Genomic DNA, 19499 nt, shown 5'->3' with positions numbered 1-19499 from the left:
GCAACGTGATTTGTTCCTCCTCATGAGGCGAGAATCCGCTTTGCTTTCTGTCTCAACACAACTTTCCACATTTTACCTTTACGGCTCTACATTTGTGAGTCCTATAAAAGAGTGAGTAGTAATCAAACACATGATATCTCAGTGAGAGGCGTCAAGAATGGCATTTAGTTTTTAAGGCACAACATGAGCCTCTAATGACAGCAGCTCAGTGAAAGTTACTGGTATGTGAAGGAACAGGAACAGAAAACATGCCAGTATTCAGTGCAAGCGACAATTTTAATCAGCTTTAATCGCTTCCAACTTTTTTAATAAATACAAATGGCTTCCCAGGCCTCAAATCGATGCTTCACAACACATCAATGTTTAGTTTACACTTGCAGCTCTCAGCACGACACACGCGTCATATGTTACAGCAGTGATGCACAAAGTGTTATCTTGTGAGAGACAATCTGAGCGACGATGATTCAGTTTGCCAACAGACGGACAGAAGTTAAATGTTGTCGGGTTGATCTACTCGTAGCATCTCGTGGCTATAAAACATTTGAAAGACAGATGAATAGGAATAATTCTGCAGGCGGAGCAGATTCCCCCCTCAGCTGCATGAATGGACAGACTACAGCTGTGTGTGACTTGAATGGACAGAGCCTCTCGCAACCTGTTGCATAATTTATGAGGGTGTTTCTATTAGGTTTGGTTAATGTGTTTCTTCACCACTTATTGGTTCTCATCAGTGGCTGCACACAGGGACGCGGCAGCAACAGAGTTAGACGTTTCCAAGGTTACCAGATGCAGGAATCAGACCTGGAGTTAATTAAAGCATGACACATTCATGACTTTAAGTGTTTGATGTATTTTCTTTAGAGCAGACTCTGACCAGTAACTAAGGGCATGTACTAAAGTACTGCACTTGAGTAAACATTTGAGGTATTTGTACTATTTTACACAACTTCACATCTACTCTACTACATGAGGGAATATATTGTACATTTTACTCCACTCCATACATTTTGATGAGTGTTTAATCATTAGAAAGTAATTTTTCAAGTAAAAAAAAAATCCAAACTGCCAGCTTCTCAGATGTGGGAATTTGCTGATTTTCCTTGTTCCAAATTACAGTAAACTTAATAATGTTGCGCTGTTGGTTGGACAAAACAATTGGAAGATGTCACTTTGGGTTCTGGGACATTGTGATGAGCCTTTTTTGCTATTTTCTGACATTTGACAGACTAAACAATTAATATATTAATCAAGAAATAATATTCGCTAATTAATCAATAATGAAAATAATCATTAGGTGCAGACCTATAAAATGTGATCAGTTAATCAGCTTCACCTGACCCAACTACAACAGTAAAATAATGCTTACTCATTAATACATCAGTAAGAATAATCTAATGATGATATGTAATAGTATAACACTCACAGGGGCCAATTTTCTGCATTAAGTACATTTTGCTAATAATTCTAATATACTTTTACTAAGTAACATTTTCAATGCAGGACTTCTACTTGTAATGCAGTATTGTTACAGTGTGGTATTTTACTGAGTTATGGCTGCAACTAACGCTCATTTTCAATATCAAGTAATCTTCCAGTTATTTTCTTGATCAATCAATTACGCGTTTCTAGCCTATAAAATGTTAGAAAATAGTGAAAAGTGCCCTTTGTCATTTCCCAGAGTCTAAGGTGATGTTTTGACATTGCTTATTATCTCCAACCAACTGTCCAAAACTCACAAATATTCAACTTACTATCAAAAAAGACTAATAAAACTAGCAAATATTCACATTTGAGAAGCTGGAACCAGTGAAGTTTGGAGACATTTGCTTGCTGAAACAATTATTCAATTCCCAAAATTGGTGCTGATTTTTGATTTTCTCAGTCAATCAACTAATCTGAATATCTACCCTGTCTTTGACAACCTGAAACATGATTTGCAGCACTTGTGTTTGTCGCATTATTTGAATGTTTTTCGTCAGAGGTTGGATGTTTAGCTGTTTCCCCTGTGTGTCACCACAGGTACACGATGGCAGTCTAACCATCCTTGGCATCACTAGAGATGACAGAGGGGCGTACACATGCCGAGCCTACAGTGACCAGGGAGAGGTGCTCCACACTACCCGTCTGCTGGTTCAAGGTACTGGATCCATAAATTAAGCACACTGTACTGTAGCAAGGCCTCATGCAAGGGTTTATTGGAGTTGTAAGTGTTTTTGACAAATATATTTGCACTAGATTTTGAAATGAAAAAAACTGCTTCAAGCCCTTTTTACCTTCATTTGCATCCCTAAAGTAGTTAAGTTTCATTATTTATACTTGAGGGCATTTACTGTAGTAGCGTTTGAAAGCAAAGCCATGCAACTCTCTGGTGTGCTGATGTATGTAACATACCTTCTGAGTCAGTCAATAGCTCAGTCTGGGCCCTGTGCGTGCTTGTGCGCACAGCCATGTGTGTACAACAGGATCTGTCTGTGAGGACGTCACTGTCTGTCTCCGGTCCATTAACCAGGCTCTCCGCTAGACACAGATCAGATAGATGGTTGCGATGCCAGCCTCCAGTTCTCTCAGTCTCCTGATACAGCAGAGCGGGAGGGGAGTTAACAATGTGTATTTAACACGAAACTGAGCATCTTGCTTTTATGGTAGAGTTAGCGTGAGGTCTATTTTAACGCTTGACTTGTGTAGGTGCAAACAGAGCAGAGGAATTACTCTCCTCTTTGCTCCCAGTATAGTAAATGTATGTGCACGCTCACTGCAAGCACACATTAAATAAACTCACTGTGTTGTAACTTAGTGAATAGTATAACCAGTGGTGCATGTGATGCAACTGCATTAAGTCTGCAGGCCTCCAGTGGACCCGCTAACACTACGATACCTGTTCTTTCAACACACTGCAGCAGAAGGGGTTCCATTGTGGGCTTCTTGCTTTCCATGTGAGAAGCAAAACGTGACGATACAATTAAAACTAAAATATAACCAAACCTAGTCACACTGTATTAGCTGTCACTCATTACTTCTTGGTGTATTGGACCAGTGAAGGCAATGTTGTAAACCAACGAGAAGGATACCTTTATTGTATGACGGAGTATTACGACCATGGGAATAATAATGATAAGACATTTCCAGATTAAAGTCATAAATATTAAGAGGAAAAACTTGTAATACTTCCAAAATGAAGTTGGAATTTTTACGAGAGAAAAAGAATTATATTATTTGGAGAATAAAGTTGTAATGTTATGAGAGAAAGAGTCATGATATTATGAGATTAAACTACAGTCGAAAATATCAGATCAAAATAAATCTAGCACTGGACAATCCCAAAATAAATGTAACAGGGTTCCTTCTTTAGTTTTGCATCTATCGCAAAAAAAATCGTTATAAGACTTTTGAATAATTTAACCCATAAAAGTAGTTCTTATTGTAGGGTTACTTTATCTGACTACGCTACGTTGTAAGATGTTTCTGTTATTTTGTCCATGCCACCCTGTGTGAGGTTGGGGTTTAAATCTCAGCCACTGCAATAACCTTGACTGCACACGCACACAAACACCTCATAAAACCTTATTCTGATGTATGAAACGCTTTTAGAAATCTGCAGTTAGGACGTAATAAGAAAACCACAAGAAATAAAATGTTTGCGCTGGAGTTGAGTTTGGTTGAATATTGGCTTGAAAAGCGCCGTGAAATAAAGTGAGGGGTTTGATTAGGACTCAGAGCAATAACAGGCAGATATCTGAGGAGTCATGATTCTCACTCCCGTGATCTGTTTTTAATTGTTATGTGAGACGCCCGCACAGTCCCGTCAGTGGTCCCACCTGATGCATAAAGCCGTGCGCGCTGAGAGGAAAATAACCAGGAGGCTTGTGTCTGGGCCCACTCATAAAAGACAGCTTACCTTTCATGGCTTCTGCTGTTTTATTGAGAGTTAAGAGCAAACCTAGAGTACCTCGGGGGATGAAAAGGTTACAATGTGAAGCATGCGTGAGCTTCAACACCGACTACTATTAAGGTTACAATAGCTGCCTGCTCACTGTGCTTTACATCAGACGGTGGTGATGTATTGTAAATAAGACATAGTGTGTGCTCTTTCTCACCCTGCTCCTGAAGAAAATGGTCAGAGTAGGCCTGCATGTGGCTCAGTAGGATCTTATATCCTTTAATACTACTTTTCATCCCTTTAATGCTCTTCTCCACCAAAATGTTTATGATTTATGATGTCTTATTTAAAAATGAGTAGTATGTAACTCAGCCTGAGTCAGTCGTCTCTGGCAATCGTCAAGGCCCCCGCCAAAAAATCCCCAGGGTGCACTGCGATTTTTCAAAGAAAAGCTGAACACGTTTTCTGATTAGTAATTGTCAGTAGGATACAATCTAATGTTAGAGCATTGGATATTTGTTGAAATTATTATTCCAGTTTCATTTGTCTGACATTTTTCAAATGTCTTAAATGAAAGTACAGTCAGTGATGAGGTAAATCCAGGGTGATACTTTTAAGATTTGTTAATGATAATAATAATAATAATCATAATAATCATAATAATCATAATGATAATAATATGATAACAGTTATTGACTGCTTCAACAAAGTTTAACAGAGTGGACTGCATATTATGTGACTTTTTGTTAATTTTGTATGACCGTTAGTTAATCATTTTAATTGTATGTATTCAACTTTTAAATGTTTAAAATGTTTATTGACATGGTTTTGAACATTTCTCATGAAAACAGACGTGTGAATAAATGGAGACGAGACACATCAGTAGGTACGCAGACTGGAAATGAACATTTGGTTCTTACTTTAAAAAAAAACTGTGATCAGTTGGAAAAAAATGTTTTTTGTAGTTACTGCCCAAAAGAACTAAAAAATGAAAAACATTCAATCTATTGCTTTTTGATAGGACCATTAAAGCAGCTATAAAATGTAATTTTATATAACGATTGATCAAATTACTATGTGTAATTCGAAAGGAGTCACTCAGATGATTATCACCTGACTCTGCAGTTCCCTTCAGCTCTACGGAGCTTTTTAGTGTCTTTCAGCTCATTGTTTGGATTTACAGCCCACGACTTTACTGTTTTGGCTCAGTCTGACTGCTCTCATAGGCAGCAGGGAGCTGATTTCATGGAATATGCTCTAAAAACCGGCCATACACTTTCTGCTCAGCACCAAACAGCAGACAAACACAGTTAGAGACTAGCTGGTGAACATAGTGAAGCATTTAGCAGCTAAAGAGACAGATATTTTCCTGCTTGTGGAGAGCAAAATAGAGCTAAAAGAGAGTGAATACTGGTCAAAAACACGACTCTGAATGAGTGCTAATGTTGCTCTGTGTGACTGTTTGTTTATTGCAGCTTTAAAGGGTTAAAATAGTTCTGTTCTGTCACAGGTGCACAAAAAACTGAAGCACTCATTTCTGTTTCTCTCAGGGCCTCCATACATCGTCTCTCCACCAGAAAACGTCACTGTAAACATATCCCAGAATGCACTCTTCACCTGCCAAGCGGAGGCGTATCCCGGCAACCTGACCTACACCTGGTACTGGGAAGAGGACAACGTCTACTTCAAGAAGTAAAGTTATGATCAAGTTCACTTCTGTACTGTAGCCGCAGTAACTCTCCGCAGGGAAACATGTTCGTTAAGCAGTTGGTTGAGGTTAAGACTTAAAGGCATTTAAATCAGCATCACGTAGGCTGCATGAGGCTTTTACCCCCAAAGCTTTTGTGATGTGAGTGACATTGTGTGTCTCTGAGCGCTTTGCTGTGCTGTATTTAGAGTGTGTGTGTGTGTGTGTGTGTGCCAGTGTCCTGTCCTACTGCGGCCCTGGAGGCAGTAAGCGTGGGCCTGGCGGGGGTCTGTCTGGACAGTGCCAGGCGAGTTAGTGCACTCTGATGACAACATCGCATGACTCAGGCCTTGTGTCATCATATGCCTCTCATGCAGTGATGATCTGAAGCGTAGCCAGGACCTCTGCGGGCTCCCCAGAGCAGGTCTTTAGAGTCTGAGAGGGTTTTTACAGCGAACAAGTGACAGACAGAACAAGTGGGGAGGAAGAACAAGTGAATGGGAGTCTGACTTGCTGTGAAAACAAGTTTTTCCTCCTCAGAGGAAGTGCACTGAAGTGTCCAATCTGATTTTAAACAGCTTTCATGCCGTCAATGTTGATTTTTTTTTTTAGGTTAGATCATTTTATAAAGGTTATTACTATGGGAGCAGTAAGATATCATTGAATTACATTACTTATATCATTGTAATGTATTTTTATATTGCTGTATCCTTTAATATATCATGGTATTCTCTTCTATTTCTATTCTATATATTTCATAGATTGTATTATTACTGTATAATGTGTGTATATTACATATACTGCACATCTATTATATATAACACTATGTATTTTACTATATAATTATGTATATTGTATTTATTTTCATACCTACACATATGTTATATATACTTCACACATCACAAATTTTTGTGCAGTTCACTTATATATTCTAAAGTATAGTAATGTATATAATGTATGTAGCTTTTTTAAGGTCATCTCTCTATTCTTTAACTTTTTTTTTAAAATTCAAATAGTTCTTTATCTGCTTTTTCATACCTCTCAGCCTGTCGCTGTGCTACTCTTACATGTTCATTTTCCCACGCGATCATTAGTGTCTTTTCTTATAATAATAATAATAATAGTAATAATAATACACTTAATTTATAGTATAGTGCTTTAAGATACTCTAAGACAAAGTGTCAAAAAAGATCCCAGATAATTAAAAACACACTGAAGGCACAATTTTATTTTATCTTATGTTGTATCTAACTAACTAACTAATTTGGGTTGAAGTTGTGAAAAATGTTTGGTTTGGTAATAACGCAGTTATACATGTTGGTAATCCATTAATAAATGCTTAATAAGTTGTTGATGAATGTTTTCCAGAAGTGGTCCACCTGTTGTTCGTGTTAATGGCCTTTAACTGATCTGTAAACCTTTGGTAAATTATTTACTAACCATTAGTTACAACGTTTAAACCCTTAATAAAAGGGAGTCATATTAGAAACCATTTTATTTAAACACACATTGAGCTTCAATTCTGTTGCATGATAACATGAGGAATTATTTCACTGTGTGGACAGCAGCTCCATCATTAATGTGTTTAATTTTAAATGGTGTCAAGGGGGAAACACATGAAGGCCGTACCATTTGGCGATTATGGCAATTAGCAGATTTATTTGAATCTCCTGCTCTGAACTGTCTGTTCTCTGGATCCCTCTCAGCTGTTTTTTGACTCTCTGCTGCTCTCTCATGGCACCTTGATGTAATTCAGCAAAAAAAGAAATAGATGTGTGCCCTGTCTTGTTGGTGTAACACGGTCTGACAAAACGTCTGTGTCTTCTTGCAGTGATCTGAAGCTCCGAGTGCGCATTCTCATCGACGGCACCCTTATCATCTTCCGGGTCAAGCCGGAGGATGCTGGGAAATACACCTGCAGTCCGAGCAACAGCCTCGGTATCTCGCCCTCGGCATCGGCCTACCTGACTGTTCAGTGTGAGTGTTACCATGGCAACAAAGTGGAGGGGGGAGGGGGGCGGGGAGACGGTACAGCGAGCTGTGTGAGGAGAAGGGAACAGCAGCAGCAGTATGGAGGCTGCTTGTGTTGGAGGCTGCTGTATTATTTGCCAGCGCTGCTCTGCCGCTGTAATGCACAGTAACCTTCTTGAATTTCAAGGTCAGATGCGACAGAGAGGGAGCACAGTTCGCTCCCTCGTCATTTTTGACTGAGCCTCTTTGACCATTTTCACATTCTGAGTGGATTTTAATAATAGAATCACCATCTATCCTGACTCCAGCCTCATTCCTGTGCACAAAGATGGAGACGGGCTCGTCTTCAGACTCCATTTTTCTTTCTCTCCTTCAAGTCCGGCTCCCCCTAAATGAAATGGTGACCTTCCTGTTCCATGAGCTCTGACTCGATGAGAGAGAAACGCCACTCCTGGCCATCTGACGTTTCATCGTCAGCCCTCGTGTGTTGAGCTAATTTGCTCCCAAGTTGCTGCTGGTCATTGATTACTGTGCTACAGTATGAGAACTGGGGGGGATTCGTAGCACTGCAGGCACTGATTTCATCACTGGCCTCAAATTCAGCAGACCATAATTAAAGCAGTGTCCTGAATGCTTCATGCAAAACATACTCTGGGCCTGTATTTATCAAGAATCTCAGAGTCACTCCCAGGAATTGCGCTGAAAGTTAACCTAAGACTGAAAATGTTCAGAGTAGGACTTGAGAGTAATTTATTAACACTTACTTTCAGCAAGGAAAATAACTACTCTTAATAGGTTTGATATATTAAACAAAAAAATCAAAATGCAGAAAATAGCCCCACTTTTTTGTGGTTTTATGTGGATTGGCAAATAACTACACATTTATAAATGCAAAAATGTGATGACAAAATTAATTACAAATCATTAATATTGACAAAAGCGCCATTTAGACTGTAAGAAAACATTTGCAAGCCACTCACCTGGCTTAAAGACTAAATGTAGTCTATATGTAAATTGAAATAGTGGGTCACCTGACTCGGCTACGTCCAACGCCACATCCTTTCAACTGCACCTCTTTTATGTTCCCTACAGGCAAGGGGAAAATGTTAATTCTGCAATGTCATGCCAGTTTTGGGAAATGCACCACAACAATATGAACATATTTCTCAAATTTTATAGTAGGACCAAAAATGTGTCACTCTGAGAATCTTTGGCCAGTAGGAGTGATTTCCTGCTCTGCTTGATGAAAATGTTGTTTCCATCAAGTTATACACAACATGTACATTTTTTGCTATGACGATTCTTTACACATTAGATTAAATATCACACATTTGACTCAGGCATAATTGATTATGTATCCAGCATCCCTAACACTGACCTTACATTTACGTCCAGACCCTGCCCGAGTGATCAACATGCCCCCGGTCATCTACGTCCCACGGAAACTGCCAGGCATCATCCGCTGCCCGGTGGACGCCAACCCACCTGTGACATCGGTGAAGTGGGAGAAAGACGGCTATCCTCTCAGAGTGGAGAAGGTGAGTCGGCCTCAGGGCTTCGCTTAGCCTCCTCTCTGTGTTGCGCTATCTGCTGCGTCTTTTTAAATGGGTCAGTGTGTAAAATCAAACAATATTTACATAAAATTGGAGTTTGAAGATTGGCCCTGGTACTGTATGACTATGTTGTGATATATTTGGTGCCCAGCCTCACAGCATCAGTAGATTTGATCAGATTTATGATGATGAACATGACATTTTCTTTTAAACATGTTCAGTTTCATATGCCAGTTCAAGATTTTTAAATATACATACAGACTTGATACACAAACAGCAGATTTAACATAAGATCTAAATCACAGAAGGGCATGCTGCTGCCTCGGTGAGTTTAGTTTGATAATTCACATCTCCCATTTTTGGGGGATCGTCCACCTAAATTAAAGAAAATTGAGTATTTTTGATTATTAGACCCATGTGATGAATGTGGACGTAAAAATATGCATTTTATAGTTAGACTGCTTTGAAGGCAGGGAGACACCATATTTTTAGAATAATAGTTGCATACTCTTCTGTGTGTTTTACTTGGATTATTTTTAAGACAGGATGTATTAACAATCTCATCAATATCATCTATAATAACATATCACTCACAGGGCCTTTTTCTTCGGAACAAGTACTTTTACTTTTCATATTTTAAGTACATTTTGCTGATAATACTTCTGTAATTGTACTTAAGCAGGATTTTGAATGGCAGACTCCACACTCCACTTGTAATGGAGTATTTTTACATTAGTGTAGTGGTACTTTTACTTTTTGTTTTGTTGAAGCCAGTTACAGCACACTGATGGCTGAAACTGTCCTGTAATTATTCAGAGATGCTTATCAATTGTCCAGTACCATTTCAGCATTATCCTGCCTGTGGATTAAGAACTCAGTCAGTTTCAAACTTTTCAGAAGTGCCACCATCTCTCTGCTCATCTCTATCTGTTGTTCTATTTATCTACTATCTGATCTACTGTCACTGAGGTCACACAATATTTTTGCGCTGCTGTCGAGAGTTGGCCTGCATTCACTTCTCATTCACCTGATTTAAATAAAACGTTGGGGACTTTTGTTTTCTTGTGCAGTTGAAAAAACATTTAGATGGGACTCTGAGAGTTAAGGAAAAACCCTGAAATCAAGCATATCAGATGCTCCCTTTATCTTGTAGTACCCTGGTTGGAGCCTGATGCCAGATGGAAGTATCCGGGTGGCGGAGGCCACAGAAGACTCCCTGGGCACCTACACCTGCGTGCCTTACAACGCCCTGGGTACCATGGGCATGTCCCCCCCTGCCACTTTGGTGCTAAAGGTACATCACTGCTCACGTTTGGTTCTGTCTGCTGTTCATGTTTTAGCATAGACTGATCTAGACCAGAGGTCTGCATGATGGTCTGGTGTTTGTGTGTTTATCCAGGATCCCCCTTACTTTAACGTGAGGCCTGGGGGGGAGTACCGTCAGGAGGCTGGGAGAGAGCTAGTTATCCCCTGTGCTGCTTCTGGAGACCCTGATATACCAACCATCACCTGGAGAAAGGTGCAGTAGACAAACAAGTTATAAATCATCTTCTACACTTGTTTTTACTTGTTATGTTATGATATTTAACCATGTCGCTGTAATTTCCGTGTCCATTGAAGGTGGGGAAGCCAAGCAAGAGTAAGCACAACATCCTACCCAGTGGCAGCTTACAATTTCTGTCCCTCAGCAAGGAGGACCATGGAGAATGGGAGTGTGTAGCCACCAATGTGGTCACGAGCATCACTGCCAGCACGCGTATCCTAGTCATCGGTACAAACAATCTGCACAGTGCTCTCAGCTCACCAGAGCTCACTCACTTTCCTCAACTGACTTACCTTTCATGGTCATTTTGAGTTCATTGTGATCCCACTTTTCTGTGCAGGTTTGAGTGATTTGCATGACCTCATCCCTCAAACACCTTGCCTCTACCCAATTTCCCCTTGGGCTGCATTAAAATTTCATTAGATCTTATCTGTAATAGCTTAATTTAAAGCCTGAATCTGTAGCTACAGTGTGGTATCCACCTCTCTGCTAAAACACTACAGCCTTTGTCTGTGAGTCAATCGACCAAGGACATCTTTTTATTCTTAAATTGCATGACTGAAGTGTCGACAAAGGCGAGCGCGGTTATGAAGTTTAAACAGGGCTATGAAGGTCCAGATGCACAAAGATTGCATTGTTAGTTAAATTATCTGTGCGTATGAATGTTGTTGTACAACAAGCCCTCAAATTAAACATTGTAGAAAGTCTCCTTTAATACCTGTAATCGAAATTGTAGGGTTCAGATTTTAATAACTAATCATGGTGCCTTTGCAGTTAAGTAGCCATTATAACTGTAGTGTTCTCTGATCCAATTTGGGATTGTAGCAGTGATTATGCCCTTTGCTTCCTTAAGTTGTGACAATGTCTTTACAACAATAATAGCAGCCATTATTGAGTAGATAAATGCCTTGAACAAAGTTATAACACAATGTGATTATTATGGCAAACGATGGGAATAATGTAAAATATACATATGCATAGCAGTTAGAGGCACACAAGTCTTGTTTTATGGGGATGGTTTGTTCTTCTCACTCATTCTACTCACATTGCGCTTCCCTGTGGAAACATTTATTAGATTTTTGCTCTATTTTCAGATTCTAGTCCTGGCTTTTAAAGGAATACTCCACTGAAAATCTATCTGTTGAGTATCAAATGTTCAACCCCTGTAGGCTACAAAGATGGATTTATATACAGTATATATTTCAGATATATGATTTCAAAATTAGGAATTTTTATTACATTTTTGCACAGGGAAGAGCACTTCTTGGCTTGAATATTTCTTTAAAACAAGTTATTCTTACTACAATATTGTCTTACTGAAGAACTTGTGAATGTGTATCTTTGAGTGTGTTAAGAGGGAATAGTTTGAGATTTTTGTAAAATATGCTTATTTGCGTTCTTTCTCAGAGTTAGATGAGAGGATCGATACCACTCTCATGCTTGTTTGCTAAATATGAATATACAGCCTGCAGCTGGTTAGCTTAGCTTAGCATAAAGACTGGAAACAGGGGGAAACAGCTAGCTTGGCTCTGTGTAAAGGTAAAAGACTTACCAGCCCCTCTAAAGCTCACTAATTGACACATTCTGATTTGTTTAACCTGTATAAAAACGAAGCTACATTATGCTAACTTTTTACTAAGCTAAGCTAACCATCTTCTGGCCGTAGCTTCATATTTAGCGAGAGTGGTATGAATCTTTTCATCTAACCTAGACAAGAAAGTGAATAAGTGTATTTCTCAGAGTGTTGAAGTGCTCCTTTAAGTCTGGATTTCGTGAGTAAGTCAGTCTGCCCCAGTAGCCCATTGCCCCAGTGCCTATGGAGTCATTATACTGTTGCACAGCTGGCAGCGCTCAGCCTGCCTTCGTGTGACCAGCCCTCAGCTGACAGGTGTCACAGGGCTGTGGAGACAGCTGTGCTCCTCAGACCGTGCTCAGGTCTCCCTTTTATCCCTGTGAGAAGTAACTGGCTTCGGGCCACACGACACAGCTGTTAGGTGGGTGGGATGAGCAGAGCTGCAGACAGCATTGCTGCTCTTGAACTTGACCTTACACTGGTCACCACCTCAGCCAGCATCACATTGTCAACAAGAGAGAAGGCGGGCACATGTTGCAGCAACAAAATGCTCCCCATTGGACTTTTGGTGCATTATTTTACTTGAACTCAGTCAGTATGATTCAGAGTCTGACTTAAAATGACAAAAAAAATATGCATGTTAAAAGGGTATCTATAGTTTCATTAGAGCTAGTGATATTAAATGATAATTGTAAGTAGATATATGTCTGATAGGTAAAATAGTACTTGTGCTTTTTAAATGTCTTCCCTCTCTGTCTCTATAAACCACTCAGGCACCAGCCCACACGCTCCTGGCAATATCCATGTATTGCCCTCAACAACCTCTGCTAATGTGTCCTGGGAACCAGGATATGATGGCGGCTTCGAACAGACGTTCTCTGTGTGGTACGGTCCAGTGTAAGTGCTCTTACTTAACTTCAAATCAATGGCAGCAGGCTGCAGATGTGGAAACACTGCCTGGAGGTTATCGGCCTAGTTTGACATATAGTAGGAGCCAAGGTTTTTTTTTCCACTATCTTCTCTTCTCTCCCTCTTCATTGATGACGATAAAATATGAAATTCAATCAGAAGCTTACAGCAGAGTTGTTTTGACAACGTATTTCCTGGGGGTTTTAGTGGATGTGCATGTGCATAATTCATGGTGTGTACTGAGAAAGTAATGGACTGTCACTGCAGTAACGTCTCACTCAGCATCATGCATGTGCTATATGCACCTGATAGTAGTCCAAACATACAGTGTTTTCTTTTATTTTTCGATGCATGTGAGTAAATCATGTGTCACACTATGAATTTGTGAGTCAAAGCCCTGTAATTACTTTAGTAAGAGATAATTGCACGCTAAACACATTTCACATTGCAGAGCAAAACACATTATAGCTTAGTAGATGTAAACACAACAAAATAACAGTGACTTGTTCTTTATATGGCTGCAGTGACAACAGAAGGTCACAACTCTAATAAGGTAAAATGCACAAAATAACTAAAGAATGTCAAAATTACTGTTTACAATAAGCAAATATAAGTCAAGTGAATTTAAGGTTAAGACTTGAATAAGTGACCTTATTTTCCGGGTGGATCATACAAGTAGTCAGGAATTGGCTTTACAGTTACTTCTGGCAAACCACCAATGAACAAAATGTTCCCTTTTTAACGTGAAGCTGATCAGTGTCATCGAAAAGGTAGAACTGACTGAACAAAACACACTTCACATTTATAAGAAGTGTTGTGAAGTGAAAGTTATTAGACATTTTTTTGCACATGTGGACATTTTAATATAGTTGCATTCGAATTGTAGCCAGTTTTTAAAGTATAATGAAAACTTTGATTTACAGTAAGTAACATGAGAGCCAACTTCAAGAATTGTTTTTCTTAACTCGGTTTTTTATTTAATTTTCTTTGTCAATCAATCAATTAACATTATTCATGTAGCACCTTTTGTACAGGTTAGTGCAATAATTCAAAGATGACTGAAAGCTGATAATGAGAGAGTAAAAATGGAAACAGTAAAACAGTTTGAGACTAATGCACACGAGAAATAAACATTTGAAATGAAAACATAATAATGAAACTAATGAAATAGATAGAAACAGCTGAAAAAACACACAATAAAACAGATAAAAGACAGTAACAAATTAAAGTAAGAGGGAGTAAAACGTTGATAATACAGTAAAATAAATAAGGGCCATCATTTAAGGGGCCGTCCTCCTTCATACATTGCAAGCATGTCATACAAGTAGGCTGGTGCAAGACCAAGAAGTGAGAGAAAATCATTTGCCTGACTTTTAAATTAACTGTATATTTTCAACACCCACCTACTGAACAACACTGCCTTGTGACTAATTCAGGTTTACTTATATCATGTATACTTTTTTCTGTTTTTCTGTCTCATTTCTGTTGTTAGGTCAAAGAGAACAGACTTCGGTCCTCATGACTGGCATTCGATGCCAGTTTCTGGTGCTCAGACCTGGTTGGTGGTGCCAGGGCTGGAGCCTGGGACAGAGTACCAGTTCAGTGTGTTGGCACAAAACAAACTGGGCACGGGCCCATTCAGCGAAGTTGTGACGGTCAACACTGCAGGTGGGTACTTAATCAAAGGTTTTTCCATCCATGTTTGCTGCCTCTTGACTTCAGAATCAACCTATCGAGTTGCACTCAGACACATTTATAATTTTTAGAATATCATCAGACACGGGATGGGAGATGCTGCCCTCTAGTGATGTTTAGGTTAATGTATACAAGGGCATAATTTCCAATGGGGGGGGGGGGGGGGGGGGCACTTCAAAATCCTATTCTTGAATCCTAATGTGAGAAGATCTGAGTTGGTAAAAATGTTGATATTCTCATCTCAGTCATCTTCAATTGCTATTGTGCGCTCAGAGAATTAAGCTTAATGAGCAGCAGTGAGTGCTGTACTGACATTTGTTTGCCCTGAGTTTCGCCTCCGAGGCCAAATACAGTCTGCCCTACCTTGTTGGCGGATGTTGTTGGCACCGGATGGAGCCTGAAGGGAACACCTGCAGATAATATTCAGGGCATGAATACTACTCCCACGTCCTCTGCATGTTTTTTGGATTAAAAAAAAGCAAAACATAATTTAACATTTTTGTTAAAATTCTCCAAAAAAGACGCTTGAATAGAACATCAATAAAAAAAAGGCAGTCAGTTAATCGAAGAGCTTGTTGTAGTAAAGATGCAAATACAAGATTATCTATCATCTCTACCAAGGAAACCAAACATGATTTTAAGTAGGATTAGTGCATGAACAATACAGCACTGTAACTTTGACAAAAGATACAGATTAAATCATTTTTCTTAACCAAAAAAACATACAGAGGAAGAGATAGAGAGAACATTGATTTAAGTGTATATAAATGCCTGAAGCCCTTGGATGTACATGACATTATTTTTCACTTTATCATCCACATCAAAGAAAGCGGTACGTTTGGATCACATTCACACTTTTAAGCATCATCTTTTACATGCACAATACACAGCTTTAATTCCATCCACCACAATGGTTGGTGATTAAAACTGTTCATAAATCAAGGACTTTATGCCTCCTCCCTTGTTGAGCACCTTTTGTGCTCTCCTGTCAGGATTTAATGAAGAGAACCCCCCACATATTAAACATAAAATCATTTTAATGATGCTACAGTATGACTAAGCAAACAAGATTGGATCTGCCTTATAATGTAAGTGCCTGAGGTTTTTTTTGTCTTCCTAAGAAAAGAAGGTTGTTTTGGGAGAATAAAGTGAGTCAAGAAACCATTCAAATGTGCTGAACTTGAAAAAATGCACAGAGATGTGACTAGACGATATATGTATTGATGCGCTGAGCAATGCAATTGACAATTCTCACTGCAAACATTTTGAGTCGTCATAACAGGAAAGGCACAGGCGTAACTAATGACATTAATGATGGCACTGTTGCATTTAGGTGTGCCAACAAGCCAGCATGCACAATACCAGAGTCATTATTAATGTTATTAGTTCCACCTGCGTTTGACGAGTCAACATGTTTGCTGTGAGAAAGGCGTATTAGTGAGCGGTTAGTCAGAGCTGAATGTAGCCGCCGTTAAGAAATTCATGTTTCGGAGTGCATTTACATATTTTAGATTCTTGTGTGTTTTAATCCAAGTCTTGCCTCAAGGGCACGCTGCCAATTCAGTCTTTGTATCCCTCCTCCTGAACAGAAACTGAATTAAAGGTGTATGGTATTTAAAATCAATGACTCAGCAAAAAAAAAAAAAAAAGGCATGAAGGGAGAAAAGTGCATTGCTAGACCATATAGGGGAAAGGACAAAGAAGTGAAGGTGTTGAATAAAGGCATGCACAGATCAAGGCACACCCAAAATGCTCTATGTGTGCATTGACTCAAACCCATGTAGTCTAACTCACATTTCCTTAAATATGGAAATCAATCAATGACCTATAAGTGACACTAAGCCGTGAGGAACTCAATTAAAAAACTTTAAATTAAGAAAAAGCAACCTGAGAGTTACTGATTTGAGAAAACATAATCTCAAAGACTCGATGACAGTAACTTCCTCACAATGCTGCCTGTGTTTCATACAGTGTAAACCCCTCAATTCTGCTACACGTCGCCAACAAACTACATGTTGGAAAGCTTACTGTCATTCAACAACGGTTAAATGAGGCTTGAAAAGTTCTGACCTAGTTCACACACTCAGCGGCCAGTAGATGAATGGCAGTGAACAATCCGGGGTTTAGTTTGTACTGTATGTTTTCTGTACATACATGGCTTTATTCTGTTATTTCTGAAGTGTATTAATAACAACAGATCATGTTAGGTTTGTCGGAAAGGAAGATTTTGTTTAAACTGGTACATCACAAGACTTTTATTAATATCGCCTGTTCTTTTGTCCCTGAAAACCAAGACAAATATACTGCATTGTTGTGTTATTGTGATTTGCTGTGTTAACATACCACTGAGAGGATGGTTTGAGCGTCTGCCACTTATGATGTGACATTCAAGAGTTTTGATTTAGTCATGTCAGACAGTGAATTTAGTTTTGGGGAAAATTGTACAACACACGAGTATATTTCATGTCTTTGAGTAGTATATCTATTTTAATCTAACATTTTTTCTTCTTTGTGTGTAATTAGGAAAAGCAGGTCTCAAAGCTTTTTTTTCTAAAAGGGAAAATTCAATTTTAGTCTTTGTTTAGCCAGTGGGATTGTAGACAGAGACAATTTAGAGAAAACACTCTCAATATTCAGTCTGAGATCAGGTGGACTACATGTGAGGTTGTATATTCATTGAGCTATACTCCTCTACTCACTCAATGCATACGACATATTTAAAGTTGATGCACCAAGTTACCTTCAGCCCTAAAACCCACTGAATCTAGTTTTTAGCCATGCTAGCAGTCAGTCTGTACTTCGCTTTGGTCCACACTGAAATATCTCAACAATTGTTGGTTGTTATGTTACTATGACATTTTGTACTCATGACCTCCAGAGGATGAATCCTACTGACCTTGGTGATCCCTTGAGTTTTCCTTTAGCGCCACCAGCAGGTCAAAACGTTCACTTATCCCGTGAAATATCTCAAAATGTACTGGATGGATCGGATCCCTTAACATTTCATCCAGCACGATCTTGTGGTCAACATTTAAATCATCCTCACCTATACTTTGTGTTTAGAGCTAATTAGCAAATGTTAGCATGCTAAGATGCTGAACTAAGATACTAGTCAGGGTAAAGATTACACCTGCTTAGCATCATTATGTTAGTGTTAGCATCATGTGTTTAGCATTCTGAAATTAATTTCGTTCAAAGCTTCACAGAGCTGCAAGCATGGCTGTACACTCTTGGTCTTGCTAGCCACACTTTGGTTAGAGTTTAGAGTATTTCACTGCAAAGGATCATTCGGGATTTGGTCTTTTATCTGGGTCATGTCTGAATTAGTTTCCTCTATGTTAACTTTTATGTGCAACATTTCTGGTCCACAGGCTCTCCTCTGGGTACCCCAGAACCACTGGTGCTTCTTACTCCACCACGGTGCCTCACAGCCAATCGCACGCAGCACGGTGTCCTCCTCACATGGCTCCCTCCAGCCAACCACTCCTCTCCCGTCGACCGATATATCATGGAGTTCCGCCTCGGGGAGAGGTGGGAAGTTCTGGATGACTTGATCCCATCCACTGAGACTGAGCTCATAGCCAGAGACCTCGTTCAGGTCAGTTACAAACACATTTCATTATAGAAACATGGCTGTGTGAGGTGGGGCACAGGGGCTAAGTTGGAGGAATAATTGACTGAAATGTGAATTAACAGAATCCATTTTGTGAACAATAAGTATAATCTAGAAATAACATTATTTTCAATAAAGTACTTAAATTACTAAAATAAGAATGTGCAAACAAGACAGCTGAAAATATATAATCCTCTTATTATGATGCAAACAATACCAAATAGGGGAATTATCATATATATCATTACCATATATAGACCAATTTTGAAAACACAGTCACAAACTGCTTTTTGAACATACAGTGCAGTGCACTATACACAAAAATCAGTGTGTGAGACGTTATAAGAAGAGTGTGTTTGGTGTGTCTCTCTGACAGGAGTCCTGGTATGAGTTTCGAGTGATGGCCGTCATGGATGACCTGATCAGTGAGAGTAGCAACGTAGTGGGAGTGTCTAGCACAGGTCAGTTTCTTTACAAATAAGCTTTACATATTACACACAGCAATGCTTTGCCCTTGTGAGGAATATGTTTGTGACTTTTTGTGTTTGCAACCTCTCTATTTTACCCCCTTGTCTGCCCCATCAGATCCCTTCCCCCCTGCGGAGTTGCCTGATGAAGGGCTGGCACGGCCTGTGGTGGCGGGTGTTGTGGCGACTATCTGTTTTCTGGCAGCGGCAGTACTGTTCAGCACTCTAGCAGCTTGCTTTGTCAATAAGCAACACCGTCGCAAACTCAAGCGTAAACCAGGTCGGTCTTCCCTTCACTACGTAATTTACATGTTATAAATCTAGTACATGTCTGACCAATGGATGGATTACTGAATGGGCCTACCGGGCACATAGGGCCAGAGCCTCTGTTTGAAGTGAATGTTAATATTTCTTGTCAGAAAGTCAACCAGATGACTACAAAAGATGCAAAACAAATCACAAAGAGATCCAAAACGACTACAAAGAGATGCAAAACTACCAGAAAGAGACAAAAAAGAACTACAAAGCAATGCAAAATGACCCACATAGACACAAAACGAGTATATAGAGATGTAAAACAACAAAGAGACTCAAAACAACTTGCTCCTATG

The 19499-nt window shown here is 39.4% G+C and overlaps 1 protein-coding gene across 1 annotated transcript in view; it reads left to right on the top strand.

Moving 5' to 3' along the window:
* Positions 1-19499, top strand: part of igsf9ba (immunoglobulin superfamily, member 9Ba) — a 64591-nt gene that overhangs the window by 36917 nt on the left and 8175 nt on the right. Inside the window, exons 5-16 of the mRNA XM_070906179.1 lie at positions 2020-2137; positions 5428-5569; positions 7396-7541; positions 8931-9073; positions 10242-10382; positions 10488-10607; positions 10709-10859; positions 12978-13101; positions 14606-14781; positions 18180-18406; positions 18798-18882; positions 19007-19168. Coding sequence (XP_070762280.1) covers positions 2020-2137; positions 5428-5569; positions 7396-7541; positions 8931-9073; positions 10242-10382; positions 10488-10607; positions 10709-10859; positions 12978-13101; positions 14606-14781; positions 18180-18406; positions 18798-18882; positions 19007-19168 — 1735 coding nt within the window. The remainder of the gene's footprint in view (positions 1-2019; positions 2138-5427; positions 5570-7395; positions 7542-8930; positions 9074-10241; positions 10383-10487; positions 10608-10708; positions 10860-12977; positions 13102-14605; positions 14782-18179; positions 18407-18797; positions 18883-19006; positions 19169-19499) is intronic.

Source organism: Enoplosus armatus, chromosome 5 (genome assembly GCF_043641665.1).
Source record: "Enoplosus armatus isolate fEnoArm2 chromosome 5, fEnoArm2.hap1, whole genome shotgun sequence".
Taxonomy (NCBI): Eukaryota; Metazoa; Chordata; class Actinopteri; order Centrarchiformes; family Enoplosidae; genus Enoplosus; species Enoplosus armatus.
This window is presented reverse-complemented; position numbering and strand designations above follow the sequence as displayed.